At 41.6% G+C, this 17,862-nt stretch overlaps 1 protein-coding gene across 1 annotated transcript in view; it reads left to right on the top strand.

The window, feature by feature from the left end:
* TGFB2 (transforming growth factor beta 2) overlaps positions 1–15,649 on the top strand; it is a 74,218-nt gene extending 58,569 nt beyond the window's left edge. Inside the window, exons 3-7 of the mRNA XM_084623289.1 lie at positions 5,764–5,896; positions 6,013–6,123; positions 8,001–8,178; positions 9,202–9,355; positions 11,885–15,649. Of these exons, the coding sequence (XP_084479415.1) occupies positions 5,764–5,896; positions 6,013–6,123; positions 8,001–8,178; positions 9,202–9,355; positions 11,885–12,043 (735 nt within the window). The 3' untranslated portion in view covers positions 12,044–15,649. The remainder of the gene's footprint in view (positions 1–5,763; positions 5,897–6,012; positions 6,124–8,000; positions 8,179–9,201; positions 9,356–11,884) is intronic.
* The last annotated feature ends 2,213 nt before the right edge of the window (positions 15,650–17,862 follow it).

The following is a 17,862-nucleotide window of genomic DNA, read 5'->3' as shown; positions in this document are numbered from 1 at the left end:
GGTGGGTGAGATTCTGTGGCCTGCACTGTGCAGGAGGTCAGACTAGATGATCATAATGGTCCCTTCTGATCTTAATAGCTATGAGTTTATGAGACTGTGGAACCCTTTTTTGCATCCATGAGGATTTATTCCTGTGAGTAGCCCCTTTGAAATCCCTGTGACTAGTCCTGCGAGTGCTCATCAGTGTGAGTTAGGGTTCATTAAACATTTGCAGGTAGATGAGGTCTTACGCATGTTTCTGTCTACACTGCTTCATTAGCTTCTCCAAATGAACTACAGTGTGTGTGTTTCTTTCACAGGGTACATGATAGTACATGATCATACCTGATATAAAGCATAGGCAACAGGGCAAGAGACACCTGGGAGTTTTGTTAAGGTGCCTTCAATTTATGAGTCTGTAAAAAGAAACTTGGTCCAGAATATTTAGCAGTGCCATTTTTTTTAGCAGTGCCATAGAAAATGAGCCCGTGAAGGAATGGCCCAAGTCTGGGAACCTCTGGTCTAGAATAATCCCATCCCTTAAGGATAAATACATTACAGATTACAAGGCGCTCGGATACAACAGTAATGGGGATCTTGGCGAGATTAACGAAGACATTTCTCCCAGCCATTGCCTTTACAGAGGGGTACCGTACGCAATAGGAGAGCAGGGAAAAAACAAGAAATTGCTCTCAGACGTCAAAGCATTACTGCCAAATAAAAGTGATACTATGTGTAATTATCCAGAACTTTACTGGATACAGTCCTCTTACCTGGGTAATCTTTTCATCACGTGACCATATGCACTTGCATGCTGTATTACTGTGCAGTAACCCTTTTTAAAATTATGATTGTGCGAGCCCACGTGGAAGCTAGACCACAAAAGCACTTTAAACACACACAAGATCATTCACACACTTATCTTTATAAGCTGCAGGTATTTCACACAACTTTCACTCACCTTTTGCCTAGCTGGGGCCTGATTTTCAAAGGCGGCTTCGCTCATACACCGCTAAAGCCGTGTGTACACAGACCGGTGCATGGATGCTTTTGAACATTGGCGCTGACCCCTGTGTGCATATATCGCCGGTACATGTGCGCGATGGGGTTTGGTACATGTAAATTCTGCCCCCTAAGCCTGCACGTGGTTGAATCTGTCACCTTCACACGCAGGTGATATTGCACAAAAAGCCAGGTTGGGATCCAAATGAAGATCAGACTCTTTGTAGCTGGTCAAAGGGAGGGATTAGAGGAGATTCTAGAGGGACATGTGAAGTGATTGATTTATCCAGTGGGGATTTTACCTTAGTGCCCCTCTCCGCACCTCCAGAGTCATTGATGTCTTTCCTTTCTTACTCCACTATTTTCTTCTATCCTCCATTCGTATGTGGAAGTACATGGTGCTTTGCAGATAATTTAAACAGGCAGGGTCCCTGCCCCAAAGACTCCATAGTCTAACTCAGGGGTGGGTAAACTACAGCCCGTGGGCCAGATCCGGCCCCTCGGGGCTTTGGACCCCTCGCCGCGCCACTCTGGGAATAGGCCACGTCCCTGCAGCCCCTGGGGGTGGGGCAGCAGAGAGCTCTGCATACTGCTCTTGCCTGTGGGTACGTCTCCCAAAGCTCCCATTGGCCAGGAACGGGTTACCGTGGCCAATGGGAGCTTTGGGGGAGGTACCCACAGGCGGGGGGAACACGTGGAGCCCTTTGCACTCCCCCCCACCCCCCCGGGGCCGCGCAGGGATGTTGTGCCAGCTGCTTCCCGGAGTGGCGGGGCCAAGGCAGGCAGGCAGGGATCCTGTCCTGGCCCCGGTGCTTGCTGCTGCCGCCCCGGAGCCACTCTAGGTAAGCGGTGCCAGGCCAGAGCCTGAACCCCTCCTGCACCCCCACCCCCCAACTCCTTGCCCTGAGCCCCTTGCCGCATCCCGCACTCCTCTGCACCCCAACCCCCTGCCTGAGCCCCCTCCTGCACCCCACACCTGGCCTGCACCCCTGACCTGAGCCCCGTCCTGCACTCCACACCCCTCCTGCACCCTAACCCCCTTCTGTGAGCCCCCTCATGCCCTCCTCTGCCCCAACCCCTTGCCCTGAGCCCCTTCCTGCACACCACACCCCCTCCCGCACTCTGCCCCTGCACCCCAACCCCCTTCCCGAGCCCTGCAAGCAATTTCCCCACCCAGATGTGGCCCTCAGGCCCAAAAGTTTGCCCACCCCTGATCTAACTCATGCACATGAAAGTCACAAGACAATATTTCAGGTCAGAGAAGGTGCTGAAACATTGTCAGAGGGGAGAGCGGCATAAAAAGAAAAGCTTCCCAAAAGGAATGGGCTTTAAAGAGTATGTGATAGAGATGGCAGGTCCTAGTGTATGGGAAGTGGAAAGGTTGTTGCCATTGTGGGGTATGACCAGAAATAAAGTGCACAGCAAAAAGTATGAGAGAAGGACAACAGGGTAAGATAGGAGAGAGGATGTGGAGTGTTATAATCTCTGTTCATTTATAGAACACCTTTTTCCTGTAAGGATTCCCAAGCACTATCTAGAAAGAGGAGTCACTTTGTCTCCTACTGGGTGGCTGCTTCACAGTGCACAACAATACTATGCTGCAGTGTAGGAAAGGAAGTGAAGAATACTTTATCTGACTGAAAGTGCAGGAGGAATTTTGGTCAGTAGATTGTAACGATCCATACTGGTATTTGGCTGGCACAGTGGGGCTAGTGTGCCCTTACCCCTTGGGGAAAAAATGTCATGGGGTCTTTCTTGATCAGCAGCAGTCAGGGCACTGATTTTATGTATCTTCCTAACACCATATGGGGGTGCTGATTCAACCTAGAGGGAAGACAGAAACACTCCTGCTGATTCACCAATATCACTTAAAGCAGCACCCATAGTGCTTGGAGGCCTCCCATCCAAGTACTGCTCAAGTCTGACTGCTTAACTAGCGATACTGATAACATAGGTTAGCTGAGCACTGCTTAGCTTGCGAATTAATAACCCGGCCTGAGGTGCCATAGCTTTCTGCTCTTCCTGCAGATGCTGTGAATGGAAGGAGGAGATAAGTCTCCCGATCCAATAATGTAATGATGGTCACGTAACCTTCACACTGAATTATTCCCATTCTACTGTTTCTACACATTTCTCATAATACTTTCAGTTCTGATAGCAAGACTGGCTTTCAATGCACTACCGTATGTGCAGGGTGAGTGAAATACGCTCTGTCTCTCATGCCTGGTGAATACAGATAGTGTTCCGCTTGCCAGCAGGCTGTCATGGGGGAGAGGGGAAGAAAGGGGGTAGGAAGACATGCTCTTTGGGGACTGGTTCCCTCCCTTGGCCAGTCCCCTCTACTCTCTCAGGGCCCACCTGAAGATTCTTAACTTGTCTCAGGCCAACCATATCAAATCTACTTGCATTAGCAAATGGCTTTTTGCACGTTTTGCACTTTAGAGACATATCATGATATGAAGAGTCAAACCTGCTGTGAGGTGTGACTGCACAGAAGGGCGGAGATGAGCAGAAGTGCTGGGTCCTCTTCAGCTCTCTCCTGAGAAGCATGCGTCCATCCATCCATCCATGCAGCATGGCCGCTGTGTTGTCTTCTTAGGAACACTTGAAGTGACCCAATATAATTCCAAGGGAACCCAAAGTTATATCTGTGCTGCCATTGGATTTTCGCAGCTGTAAATACTGATTCCCTCAGCCCCCTCAGGCACAGGTGAGGAACGGGAACCTTTTTGCTGCCTTCATTCGCTTGCTGTAGAGTTTTGTGAACACTTAGTTTGAAGAATGCATTGTGAAAAAATTGGCTCCAGTTCTGAAAGGTGCCGAATGCCCGCAGTGCCCACTGAAGGAGTTCACCCATTTCTGGGAGGGACTCAGCAGCTTGTAGGATTGGACCAATAGCATCTTGTGTACCCCTTCTCTCCCAGTCCTGCAGTAGGAGTCTGTGGGAGGAAGAAAGGCTCCTTCCTTGGAGTAAGAACTTACCATTCTGTTGTTCTTGTCAAGAGACAAATCCAGGGCTGCTTTCTGAGAGGAGAGATCCAAATACAGTTCTCTGATCCGTGGCATGCAGAGGCTCCAACGAAGTCAGTGGAGAAATACTGCATCTGGGGCAGTATCTGAGACTAGACTAATTCCCTTTGTTTCATGATGAAAAACCTATTTCAATCACATGGCCTATTTTCGTTCCTGTTGTCCATGATATTTTCAGGTGAATTTTACCATCTCATTTGCTGATTATGTACCAACAAAATGCTGACTTGGGTTGAGAACACAGGATGGAAAAATGAACATGTCTGTCTATCATTCATTTTAGAGATGGATTCAGACTGTGGGGAAAAAATCCATGAACTGGCATACCAATGGGTGCAAACTGATGTTATCATTAGGTCTTGATTAAAATGTACTTAACATGGCATGACGTTCCAGCTTCCTGAATAAAAAAAAAAGAAAAGCATCAGTGTAGTAATAGCGGGGAACTGGGCAGTTCACAGACGCCATAAGTCCAAGTTTTTCTTCCTAGATATGGAAGGAATCTGTGATTGCATGCAGTGCGGTGATTGCTTAGTTGTTTGGAAATAAGGGGAAGAATTTGTTGCACTTGAGAATCTGGAAAGGTGCTGCAGTATCTTATAGAGGTAGAAATAGGGTTTTGCTAATGAAGTGTGTGCTCAGTACTAGGTTGTGATAAACCTGTTGGCATAAAATACAAACTAAGTTGGAATGAAAATTTGGGTTAAAAAAAGCATCCTAAACAATACAAAATAAATAGAATAAAAGGCTATATTCAACTAGGATTTACACTGCTTTATTTTGCTGTATCCTCTACAAACAACTGCGTAAGCTACATCTTCTTGCAGTTGTCTGTAATACAATGAGCATTCATGTGGCCAGTAACCCTGAGTCAGAGTATTATTAGACATTAGTAGCTCTAACAAGGTAATACTTATGTTCAGATGAACTGTTCTTAAACAATATAACAGTATCATCAATGTACAAAGCACAAACAGGCTTTCTTTTAGCCTGTGGTGTGCATGTGTTAATTTACCCAACATATATATTATGGCTAATGTTGGACTAGCCTCACGAACTTGAATGTTGGAGTTTATTCCCATTGCTCCACCACTTCTGCAGCATTGTAGTGCAGGGCAGCATTTTGTTGCTGTCATTTCTCCAGATTTCCCTTGGAGAACTACATGGAAGACAGTGCTTTTGTTTCAGGATATAAGCTGATTACTTAAGTGGTTACTCTATGTCTACCCAGGAAAATACTTTGTAAGTCTAGGTGCAAATATGGGGATTCCTCACCCCTTTTTGAAGCATCAGGTATATTAGAGGTAAGATATATTGCACTAGGGAGAGTTATGAACTGCAACTTGGCAACTCCAGTGTCCCTATGACTGCACAGAACTATAGAGTAACTGGTGGTGGACTATATGCACTACTGGTTCTGGAACAGAATAATAGATGGAAAAGACTTCATTTGCCAGTATCTTTCATGTCACTTTTACCACAATATGCAGATGACTTAATCCCTGATCTTGTGCTCTCTGAAGTCAACAGCAAGTCTCCCATTGATCGAGCCTTATCCTGCATCATGGCTTAGTATGCATTTTTGTGTCAAAATGCCTGAATGTCTATCTACCGTGTGTATGTGTAGATTTCTGTAACATTATTTATTAGCATACCACTCTGTTATTAGAAGCTCTTACAGAGTGTCCATTTTGATAAGTCTGAAAAACTGTAATCTACAGACAGTCTTGACTTGTTCACTGTTTCTTTCAGGTTGTTAAATCCAAAGAACTACCTTCACCAGGACAGCGCTACATTGATAGCAAGGTAGTTAAAACAAGAGCTGAAGGGGAATGGCTGTCTTTTGATGTCACTGAAGCTGTACACGAATGGCTCCATCACAAAGGTGATGAGTAGTGCTCTTCTCTCTTGCCTTCCCACCCCAACTCCTCCTCCATAACCTGAATTATTTCAGGGTCACTGCAAATGTAAAAATGATCCCCCCACTTTCATGTTTTGCAGAGAGGAACTTTGGATTTAAGATAAGTTTACATTGTCCATGCTGCACCTTCGTGCCTTCAAATAATTATATTATCCCAAATAAAAGTGAAGAGCTAGAAGCAAGATTTGCAGGTAACAAAACAACAACAAAAAACGGGGTTGGGGGGGAGGTAGGGGTGTACGAAGGGCAGTGATGTTTGCTGATTAAAAGATAGAAATAACAAACTTTATATGGTCTCTTTAAAATATAAAATACAACTGATTTGGGGGCCTGAGGATGATGAACTAGAGAGCTGTGACTCTTTGTTGGGGGGTGGGAGTGAATGGGATGATTGAGGACACATGGGTAAAGCCATGTCAACACTATAAAATGTAACTGTTCCACAACTGAATCAAGGAGATTGCACTGCCATAAGCACAAATGGTTCAGTGCATCCACGCTAGCCTGTTCCAAACCAGTTTAGCTTCAATGCCCTATCAGTATCTATCTCACAATTCAAGGCACAGCTCCCAAAACAGTGGATTCTGGGAGATTTTGAAGTCACCAGTGCACTGGTGCACATAACTGAGCCGACACAATATTTCAGTCTGAACTATTTTATTGCTGTCCATGCTGGCACTAAAATGGTGCAGAGCCACAATAGTGCAGACTAAACCATTGATTAGCACTGGTGTAGGCAGGTCTAATCCAGACAGTGTTTAGAGCACATGCAAACTGTTTGCAGCACTTTTGTCTGTGAACAGGATGTGTTTTACAAGTGTGCAAGAGGGACTAAGCAGTTCTTAACATGGTAAATTTCTCTAGTATAGACAAGGCAGTAGTCAGGTGTTTTGCTTTCCATTTCCCCAAACAAATGAGTAATGTCATTTTGAATTTGGAGGGCAGAAGAGCCATTCACGTAACATGAAGAATGTCCTGGTGCCAGACACTGTTTGGCCGATCACAAGATACCATTTTTGGAAGGGTAATTGTTTTGCGGCTGATGTAAAATCATATCAGGCCCCGCTGTTAGTGAGTACCTGCAAATGGACTCCCAAATCTTTGGGGGATGCTAATGGCTCCAGTTGCACCTGGGTGTTTTCACTTGGTTATATCTCTGCTGTAACATTTCAATATGCATTAACTCTTAACTGTAGCATAGATCATTTGGGGAAGAACTATACAGTATGTGCCAAATTTGTATACATGACCTACAATGTTGTATCTGTTGAAGTCCTTTGTCCTACTGAATAAGACTAGTAGTGATCTAAGATCATTGTCAATGGCTTCCAAAAAATTTAATTAATCCCAATATCAGTGATCTCTAGTTCCAGTAAAATTATTTTAAAGTCCCCACTGCCATGTATGTACCAGATTAAGGGGCTGGAAGGATTGATTTATGAAGAAAGATTAGCAGGACAAAATAATATGTACTGGTTAGTAATATGGAAGATTGGAGAACAGTGTACAAGCATTTGAAAGATGTAGATATGAAGAAGGAAGAGGAATTGCTCAGATGGCATAATGGGGTAAAATAGGAATAATGAAATGAAATTAAGCAAAGAAAAGTATAGGTGAAATGTCAAGAGATGATCTAATGATGCTTTCTGGCCTTAAAAGCTATAAATCTGAAAAAAGTGAGATTCCATTGGATTGGTCTCTCACACAAAGTGGCAAATGCGGGTCATTTAAAACTAGCGTAGACTAGAAACTGGACTTTCCCACATGGGTAGGTGATCCAATCAGTCTATTTCATCATTAATTTTGATAGATCTATTAATTGCCTTCAAAAAGCCATTTAGATAGACTAAAATTGGGGGAAGGCCAATATGTCAAACATGAGGGTATATGATGCTATATATACCTTAATGCAGAGATCTCAGGTTGTGATTCCCTGCCCCCATGACACACCTAGCTGATGTCCTCACCACCGGTTTTCTAAGAGACAGATTTTTTTTAAAGAGATGGTTTATATAATTTGTGAAGAAAAAGCAACACAATGTTTATCACCAAAATGTATTTTTTGAAGGTATTGATGACTCCTACATATATTCCAGTGGTGATGGGAAAGCTTTCAGGTCCAGTAGGAAAAAATACAGTGGGAAGACCCCACATCTTCTGCTAATGTTATTACCCTCCTACAGACTTGAGTCGCAACAGCCCAGTCGGCGGAAGAAGCGTGCTTTAGATGCTGCCTATTGTTTTAGGTAAGTATATGTATAAAGTCAGTTTACTTATATTTACTCCTACATGCCTAAAGGTGTAACTTGGGTTGTTTCTAACATGATCTGATAAATTTCTTTTTATTGAGTGTTAACATAGAACTCTCAGACAAGTTAGGTCAGTCTGTAGTAAAACCGACATGTTCATATGGGATCTGAACCTAACAGGAGATGATCACCTGCAATTCCCATAGAAGTTAATGAGACTTGAGAGTGCTCATGACCTTTAGAAAACAGGAAATCAAGATCCACCAGTACTAGTCCCCAACCACACCAGTCATGTAATCACGGGAAATAGTTCATATGAGGACGCTGACCTCCTCAGAGGAAGTTCACCCTGGCAGAGTCTGTACCTGTACGAGCTGGGGGAAACAGTCCTTCCTAACTTAAATCTGGCAAACAGTTGTATATGTGAGCAAAAATAATTGTGGCTACGCATTGCATTCCAGTATACTCTGAGCTACTATTGGTTTCTAAGTAATTGTTTCTTTTTCTTCTTGAATCCCAGGAGTGTAGCTTCTGCCAGTATGCCATGGTTTAAAGAATTACAGCTGAGTCACATAATTCCATAGGGGTTGGTCAGTCGCCCTGCATGTTTCCCCATTGCAGAGCCACAAAATCTTAAGTCTCCCAGGCACTGTTGTTTCCACACAGGAGACAACTATAGATTAGTTTTTCAAATATATGCCTCTGCTTCAACATTGGTAGACTAGTGACTGATTAGTGCTTCCCCTGTACATGGGATAACCTGTCAAACTGTATCTTAACATCAGGAGTGAGGCATCTATGGGTCTAACTTCAGTGAGACCGGAGATTTGGTCCTTAGTACTTGGAATTGAAATCATTGCTTGGGCACTGTATGGAATCTTACAGTGTGAATTAGTATGAGAGTCAGGGTTGAGCTCACCTGTAAAGCATTATGCAGAAAGCAATTAAATGGATTCACCCCCCCACACACACACACATTGTGGTTCTGACCAATGCATTTGTCTGTATTTTTATTTCCAGAAATGTGCAGGATAATTGTTGCCTGCGTCAACTTTATATTGACTTCAAGAGGGATCTTGGCTGGAAATGGATTCATGAACCTAAAGGGTATCATGCTAATTTTTGTGCAGGAGCCTGTCCATATTTATGGAGCTCAGATACTCAGCACAGCAGAGTAAGTCCTAGCTTTTGAGAACTTTGATTCATGTGACTTGTATTAGAACATCTATGTAAAAATCTTGGGTTGAATTATATCATCCTTGCCCCCAAATGCCAAAAGCTTTCATAGTGCAAAACATGTATTATTTTAATGATTTTCTTAGGGTGAAATTCAGCCCTGTAGAGGGGACCAGTACAAGGCCTCCATTTAGAGATTAAGTGGGACTTATGTGACCTTTTGCTGGCCCTCTGCAAAAGGAGTGAATTTCATCTTAATAATGAGCCCATCACTGTGACATACGGATACATCACACATGTTATAAACATCAAGGAGAGAGTGCCTGAGTTTCACCACTGGCCCAGCTGAGAAGCTGGGCCTTGCCTTGCTGTCTCTGGAGGTTAACATGTTCTAGTTTTGCTAGACTACCTGAGAAAATGGAGCTCCCACTAAGGATTCCCTTTCTTCCACCTACAAAGTTGCAAAAGCATGGTATCCGCATGGGGAAGCGTTCGCTGCCACTGGTTGGACCTTAGCTATTGTTTGGATAACTGGAGGGATTTGGTTACCACTGTTGATCTGCCACCTTTCACAAGTTTCCTAAAAACTGAATAGATGTGATTTATTCCCTAGCTTTTGGTCTACTGTTAAGATTCAGTAAATGTGAAAAGTTAAACTTGTCTCCAGATGAGTGACTCTTCAGCATTGTGCCATGGAATCTGCAGCTGGATTCAAACCAAGAATGATGGCTCCCATTCCTCAAGCCTTCTTTAAAATATGAGATTAGCATTAGCAAGCAATTGGATTTCAGTACACTGAACAGTAATCTTGTTTTCTCTAGTATGAGAAAATCTTATAGTCCAGGCCTGTGTTGATATTGAATATAAACAATGCACTGCATATAAACAATTCACTGCATATACGTGGCTGGCTGGCTGCATCAGTGTAGTCCAGTGGGGTCAGCAGGCTCAGATGCAAGAGAGAAGTCTAAATTCCCTCTGATACACAGCAGTAGTATGCAAAGTTTGGAGCAGCACTTGTTTTTTAAGGAAGAATAACTGTCATGGTCACAAATATGTGGTTTGGACAGGTACCCAACAAGGCAGAGGTTGCTTAATAAAGTAGTTAGTGTTGCTGCACTGAACGGGACTTCTGTCTCAGCTGCGAACCCTGTGCTGAAGCTCTGGGGAAAGGTCACTTAGTGTTTAACTAACACATTAATGGCATCCTCGGAAATACCTGTGTATCATGAGTGGGTAACCTACATACTTCCCTTAGAGAAAACCATTCTGCATGTGCATCTCCTATGGCATGAAAGCGGCTAACTTGGCCGTAGTTGGTTCCAGGCAAGAGTTTTGCGATCAAAGTCACAGTTAATCCATAGCAGCAATAATGGACATAGCAGCATGGGAGAAAAACCAAGCGATGCCTAACTCAATGAAGGGTTCACTTTTCCCTTTGATGCACTTGCAAAACCAACATCAGTTAACAGTCAACTAAAATCTGAAAGCATAAATATGGCTCTTTCAGTGCCTACCCCGTTAACAGAATGTAATGTACATCTAATACATCTGGATTTAAAGGGCTGAATTTCCAAGGTAGTCGCCTTAGAAAAATACCCATAAGTCCATTGTGCCCTCGACCCCCCATATCTGTGCACAAATCAGGTCAATGTATGTGCAAATAAAATAGTTTTAAAAGAATTTCCTCTCTTACTCACCTGCCAAGACCTAAGTTTAGTGTTGTGCCTTTCTCCTCCAGCAATTGATTACTGTGTATCACTGTCACTTTAAAACATTGTAGAGCGTGAACTCAGCTCAGTTCTTGGCAGATAAAAAACCTTTCCGTTCAACTCTGACTAAGCTTATTTACCATTAATGGAAGTTTTGCACACACATTATGATTTACTTATATCATTTTTTTGCCTAGTGTTTTGCAGCCAAGTAAGAGGACAAGGCCTCTGTCCCAAAAAGCTAACAATCTAAATAAACGGGACAGCACCTCAAGGGTATAAGAGAGCCTCAAAGCAAAAGAATGCTGAACATCAGCACCAAATGTGTTATTTGTGAAGCCTGCAGTCACACACAGTGTTGTACAGTGAATTATCTGTGCCAGAAGCCATACATACCCCTGACGGTTTACAAGCTGGCACAACACAGTACAAAACTGAACAGAGTTTGGAATGATATTTCTAGATGGAAAGTGCTATGGAACAGGTTTTTAGAAGTCTGTTGTAGCAGGAAAGGCTGTCTTGCTGTATACTGGCATCTGTTGATGATAGGCACAGGGTGAGTGATGTAGAAGGCATGAAGTTGTATTTGGCAAGGAAGACAAATGGGATGAGATGTATTGTTAAAGTGTAAAGTGTGACCAGGGCTATAGGCCTAATCCAAAGAGTATAGAAGTCAATGGGAGCCTTTCCACTGACTTCACTGGACTTTGGCTCAAAGTCTATAGGAGCAAGTGATGCTAGAGATGGAGATAGGCATTGATTTGTGGACACAGTGATAAATGTTTTCATCCCAGTTTTTTTCTTTCTTCTTCAAGGTACTCAGTTTGTATAACACCATAAATCCAGAAGCATCTGCCTCTCCGTGCTGCGTGTCCCAGGATTTAGAACCCCTCACCATCCTGTACTACATTGGCAAAACACCCAAAATTGAACAACTTTCCAACATGATCGTAAAATCTTGCAAATGCAGCTAAAGATATCCCTGAAACAGCAATAAACAAATATGTAAAAATAACCAAGGAAGAAAGAAAAAGAGATTAAGAAAGAAAAAAGAAAATCTAAGTTCATCAGTGTTAAAAAATACAAAAATAATAAAAAAAAAACCTAAAAAGAAGAAGAAAAGCGGTACTAGTCCGAACTGTTTGAAAGTTTGTGTGTTTTGTTTTTTTTAAAACTGGCATCTGAAACAAAACATTGAAGGCCTTTATCCTACACTTCACCTACTCAGTTAGTGAGATAGACAAGAAGCAAACAAAAAACAAAAACAACAACAAAAACAAAAAGAACCACACCTTTTAAAAAATAAACACTGGAAGAATGTGTTAGTGTTACTATGTGAAAGGAAAAAACAGGAAAATCCCATTAAGTGGAGTTGCTGTATCTGTCCCATGCCTTACTTGATCTCTCTGTATTGTTATGCGATAGACATCCTACCCATTCTTTTTAGTTTTAGTGTTAACAGTGCATTATTTATTTGTATGTAAAAACTATCACATGAACATTTCTTCGCCATTGGAAAAAAAGAAACAAATGTGGACAAAGTGGAGACCAAATAAACTGCCAGAAATATGTTGAATGCTTAGGGGAACTCAAGCTCAAACGATCCTGAAAATAATGGTTAGTTTAGTTCAATTAAAACAGAAGTCAGTTATTACATTATTGAGAAAATCTGCCTTAAAAATGCCTTATTTTACATGCCAGCAGCCTAGGGAGGCTTCTTTTAAAGTCTCAAACCCTTGTTTTAAATACTGAAAAACTTACTAATAAAGGACGCTCTGTTTCAGTCTCAAAGACAAGTCTATAAGATTTTTTTTTTTTACTGTAAATGATTAAAATGTCAGTTTAGTAAACCAGTGAAATATTTAACATGTACTGGTCTAATCTTCAGACCTTAATATGTTGCTGTATAGCTATGCTATGGGATGTTTTGTTCTTTTGGTATATGTAACCATACCTATAGTATTACAATAGGTGGGTAGTAAAAGCCAGCTTAATTGGAAACATATCTGTAGATCTCTATTGTAAACTATTAAAAAAATTAAGTACTTTATGTGTAATGTGTAAATTTTCACCATATTTTTGTATTTTGTAATACTGTCAACTCTCATGAGTTTGAATTTGAATTTGGGGCTCTTTTTGATCACTCAGTCATGTGTTTCCCTCTAGCTGGCCAGTATGAGTAGAGTCCCTATATTTTGACTTGCACTACAAATACATGTTTTATAATAATTTGCTATACATATGCTTTGTATATTGTTCATCATTATGACATAAGCTACCTGACTCCATTTGTTTTTTGTTTTACAAAAAGGATGGATTAAAATGGTCTCCTCCTCCCCTCCCCCACATCCTAGTTCATCCACGTTTGTAGCAGTGAATCGCAACGCGACTTAGCGTTTTAAACCCAGTTTTGTTTCATTTTCTCGGCTAAAGACAGTCAAACGGATGGATAAAAGAGCAAGATTTTCAAGAAAAGATTTTACAGCCTAAGTGATATGAGGCTAGGGCCCAGTCCTACAAACCCTTACACACAGTGAAATTCACTACTGTGCAGAGGGCCAAGACAAAGCACATGCATCACTGAAGCCCTAAAAACAAGGCTTGAGTGGGACTTAATCACTTTAGAGGCCTTGTGTTGGCCTTTGTCACAGCAATGATTTTTCACCTGCAGTTAGTCTATGGGAGTGATCCTTCTCCCACAGAGGTCAGCAGAAGTTTTGCCACTGACTTCTGTGGCAGCAGATGAGGCCTAGTGATAGTGTTTGCATGTGGAAGGATTTGGAGGATCGGGCTCTGTGTCTTTGTTTAATCTTTTTTTTTTCTTCAGATAACACCTTTTCTTTTTCCTCTTTCTAAAAAAAAGGAACATAAGTCTCCTAGGAAACTCCTTTGGGCCCTAACAATCTGCAGAGTACTCTAGAGAGAGTAAAAAAAGATCTACATCGTACACGTTGTTTAAAAAAAAATGAATAGCAACAGATCCCTAACCTAGAACCAAGAGGTGTAAAAACATGAAAAGGAACAGTTCAATTGATTTTACATTATAAATTGTTCTGAATGGCTAAGCTTGAAGACTGTGCAAGGAAATATGACAACTGGATGTAAAGGGCACATTCCCTCAAATACAATACAGGAACAGGACCTAGGGTGAGATCCTGGCTCCATTTAAGTTGATGGGTGTTTTGCCATTGACTGAAATGGGGCTGAGATTTTACCTCTGAAGCTTTAAAACAAAACATTAGGGGCCTGATCCTCCACTGTATTAACTTGAATTTAGGATAGTGTAACTCCATTGACTTTAGCCGAGCAACACTGCTGTAAAACTGAAGTAATATAGTGGAGAATCAGGCTCAAGGTCTGGATTCTGCTCCTTTGATTTGCACAGACAGTTCCCATTAACTTCACTGGGAGCCTGCGCTCATTGCCGAGATCAAAATGTAGCCCTGTGAATAATCTGACCCTGCCTATTGTCTCAGTGCAGAGGAGGTATATGAGGGTTTGTATGTGTGTGTGGTTCTTCTCTTATTATTATTATTTATTATTTATTTAGCAAATTGAAATTAACAAATGAAGGGTCCAATCCTACAAACACTTGCAGGAGCCATGTTTACTATCCCGAAGAGACCCGTGGAAATAAACAAAACTCTTTGAGGTAGAAAGCACCGTGACTGCTGGCGTTTGCAGCATTTAGCCCTCATCTGTTTTATTAGCTTCAATATCTGAATTCTATGGGTGGGGAGGAGGGGACAAGGGTTGGACAATTTAAAAAAAACCCAACTTGCCATTCACAATTGAAATGTGGCAAAAACCTGGTATTGAAGCTTGATGATTTGAAATAGCAGGATCTGAGATGCTATTAGTGTACAACTACACTCACTATGTGCTGGATGCAGGCAAAAGTTTGGGCCAGGGAGATGGGTATGTTTTAAAAAATCTGAGAATAATGCCTTATAATTGCATTAGGTCATTTCTCCCAAATTGGATGAAGTTTTGTTTTGTATCTTTTCCTCAGATATGCACTGATAGTATTTGAAATGTTCTATTTTACAGCTCCTAAATCTTTTCTTTTTTGGTTTATTTTTAGACATATAGTTCCCGTTAGTGAATAAGGATATTGGGCCTGATCCTACAAAGGGCAGACAGAGCTCCTTTGGGGTGAAACTCACCCCTGTGGAGAGGGAGGCCCTGGCACCATTTAAGTTCAGTGTAAAGCCTTAGAAAGAGGTGTAAGTGGAAATAAAGAGGCGCAGAGGCGCATACTATGGGGCCCCTCTGTGAGGTGCTGATCTTCTCAGCTTGCAGTGAAGATAGTGAGGAATTAAGGATACTCAGCACTGGGCAGGAGATACTCAGGACCTCACAGGATCAGACTCAAAGGGAAGGGGTGGGGCTGAGGAACACATCTCAGCACTTGGCTGGTTGGGTTAGGACAGCATTTTTTGTGTGTTTAGCAGCAATACAGTTGTATGGACAGCATGGTTTAAAAAAAAAAAAAGGAACATAAGAACAGCTGTGTTGTATTTTGATGACCCATTACCTTGTATTTTAACACAGTGTATGTCTGTTTTTGTGGTGCTCTAGTGGTAAATAAATTATTTCAATTATATGCTTATGTCGCATTCGTATGGCAGTCTTCTTCTGACATAAGAAATCCCTCAGTTCAGTACTGTATGTCTCAGCCTAATGTGGGAAGTAATTTTTGCATACTTGCTCTTCAGATTGTATTCTGGGGCCTGAATCTAACAAAAACTGTTCTCTGTATGGATGGATCACTTCTTTGCTCTGTTTTAGTGCAAAGATTACATAATCCATGCAGTGCTTTTTTCCCTTTCATTGCAGGATAAATACAGGCATATTGATTGACAGAAAATTGTTCCAGTTGAATATAGTGCCAGCAAAAGGTGTTCTGGATTGACAGTCATGGAGACTAAAGTCTTCTGTATTCATAGTTACAACATAGGCAGTGGTATTGTAAACCTCTGTTACACCTCCTCATCGCTGGTGCCAGACCCTGATCTGTACCACGCATAATCAGTCTAGAACCTCTCTACAGAGACTGCCTTCAGTCTCTTACCAATTGCGTGGCGGGCTTTCGCTGCTAGATCTGGGGTTTGAATCCAGACCAGGTCAACCTGGTGGTGACAAAGTAATTTTGACTTCTGTCTGTTCAGTTGTGCTAGGTGAAGTGAGTGGGTGATCTGAGTCCAGTTCTTGATCCACATAACAAAGGCTCTTGCCCAGCTCAGACCTCGAGATAGAACTCATTGAAATTGTACAGTATTGACATTGATGAGCTACATAGTCACTGTGAGGTCTTGTCTCGTGCAGTTTTCCCACACAGTCTCATAAGAGGTCACAATCCTGCCTGCTCTTTGTTCTGTCATGTGTTGGCTAAGTGTGTGTGTTATACTCTACTTGCAAACCACTGTGTTTATAGTGGTTTGTTCATAGCAGAGAAATAGTTACATGGTTCTATTTCTCTCGACAAGTAATTTGATTCCACAGTTTGTTATGAGAAGAGTCTTTCCCACCCCATTCTGCAATTTACAGTCACGTCATCTGAGCAATTAAGAATCAAGGGGCCCAATACCACAACTTTTACTCCCTGGACCATCAGTAGCCTTAGTCACATGAGTAAACGTAACTCAAATGAGGGATGGTCACAGGGCTAGACCACAATGTTTTAAGATGAATTTATTAATACTATATATTAAAAAGTGTTTTCAAACATAGAAGCTGATCGCAAGGAGTGCAAAGCAAGTGCAATTCCTGTTGATTTCAGTGGGAGTTAAGAGGCTATCCAAGAAATACTATGCATGCCTTGGTGCTGAAGAAAAGACCCATCTGTTTGTACCTGGTTATTTAGCATATTTTGCTAATAACAACAAAAGGACCCCGAGGACTGTCAATATCTTCTTAAACAATTAGGTTTGGAATGAACATTAAAATAATCTTAGGGCCCAGTTCACCAGGGTTAGTCTAGTTTTACACTGGTTGATCTTCATTAATTTCAGTGGTGTTACACTAGCATAAAACTGCAGTAATGTAAAATTATTAGGCTTTTAATTTCCATTTATATGAAGGTCTGCTGAAAGATGCTGCTTTTGATGTAAAAGTGCCAATGATAGGACTTTCCAATCACATTCTTACCAAAAGTAATCCTTACACATTCTTACAGAGCACCTGTTTGTCAAAACACTTTGAAGTCCTGGTTTCTCTATTTCTACAAGTGAAGAATGTTTCATGGGGGAGGGTTGATGGGGATTTTTAGTTAGAAAAATAATTATGGTGGGTATAATTAGAAAGAAACAAAATAGAACAGAATGTCCTGAGAAAAGATTTTATGATGTGGGGTTGAAAAATGAGAACTGCCCCATCATAAAGAGATGTAATCAAACAGCTATGCATAATTAAAGGTAGGCTATTTGTGCAGAATATTTCTGTGTGTTGGGCTTGTCTTTTCCCTTTACTAATACAGCTTACCCAGACTTGATCAGAGACACTCGTCCTACAGTGCTTGAATCAAAATGTGGTTAATAAACATAGAATATTCAATATAGGAATAAAACTCCAAACCATGTAACTGTCTTGAAAACCAGTTTTTAGGCCAAAATCTGCCTCTTAGATCAGACAGAATAGATTCTATGAGGAGCCATGAGTTCTGGGAGAAAATAAACCAAGAGGTTATGTAATTATATGTGGTTATAAAGTAGATGTGAAGTAATGTAGTTGGCTTGTCAGTGGGTATGGGTGTAACAGTAATTTCTTCATCTGTATAAAAATAAAATTAAAC

Source organism: Lepidochelys olivacea, assembly GCF_965140295.1.
Source record: "Lepidochelys olivacea isolate rLepOli2 genome assembly, chromosome: 3".
Classification (NCBI taxonomy): domain Eukaryota; kingdom Metazoa; phylum Chordata; order Testudines; family Cheloniidae; genus Lepidochelys; species Lepidochelys olivacea.
This window is presented reverse-complemented; position numbering and strand designations above follow the sequence as displayed.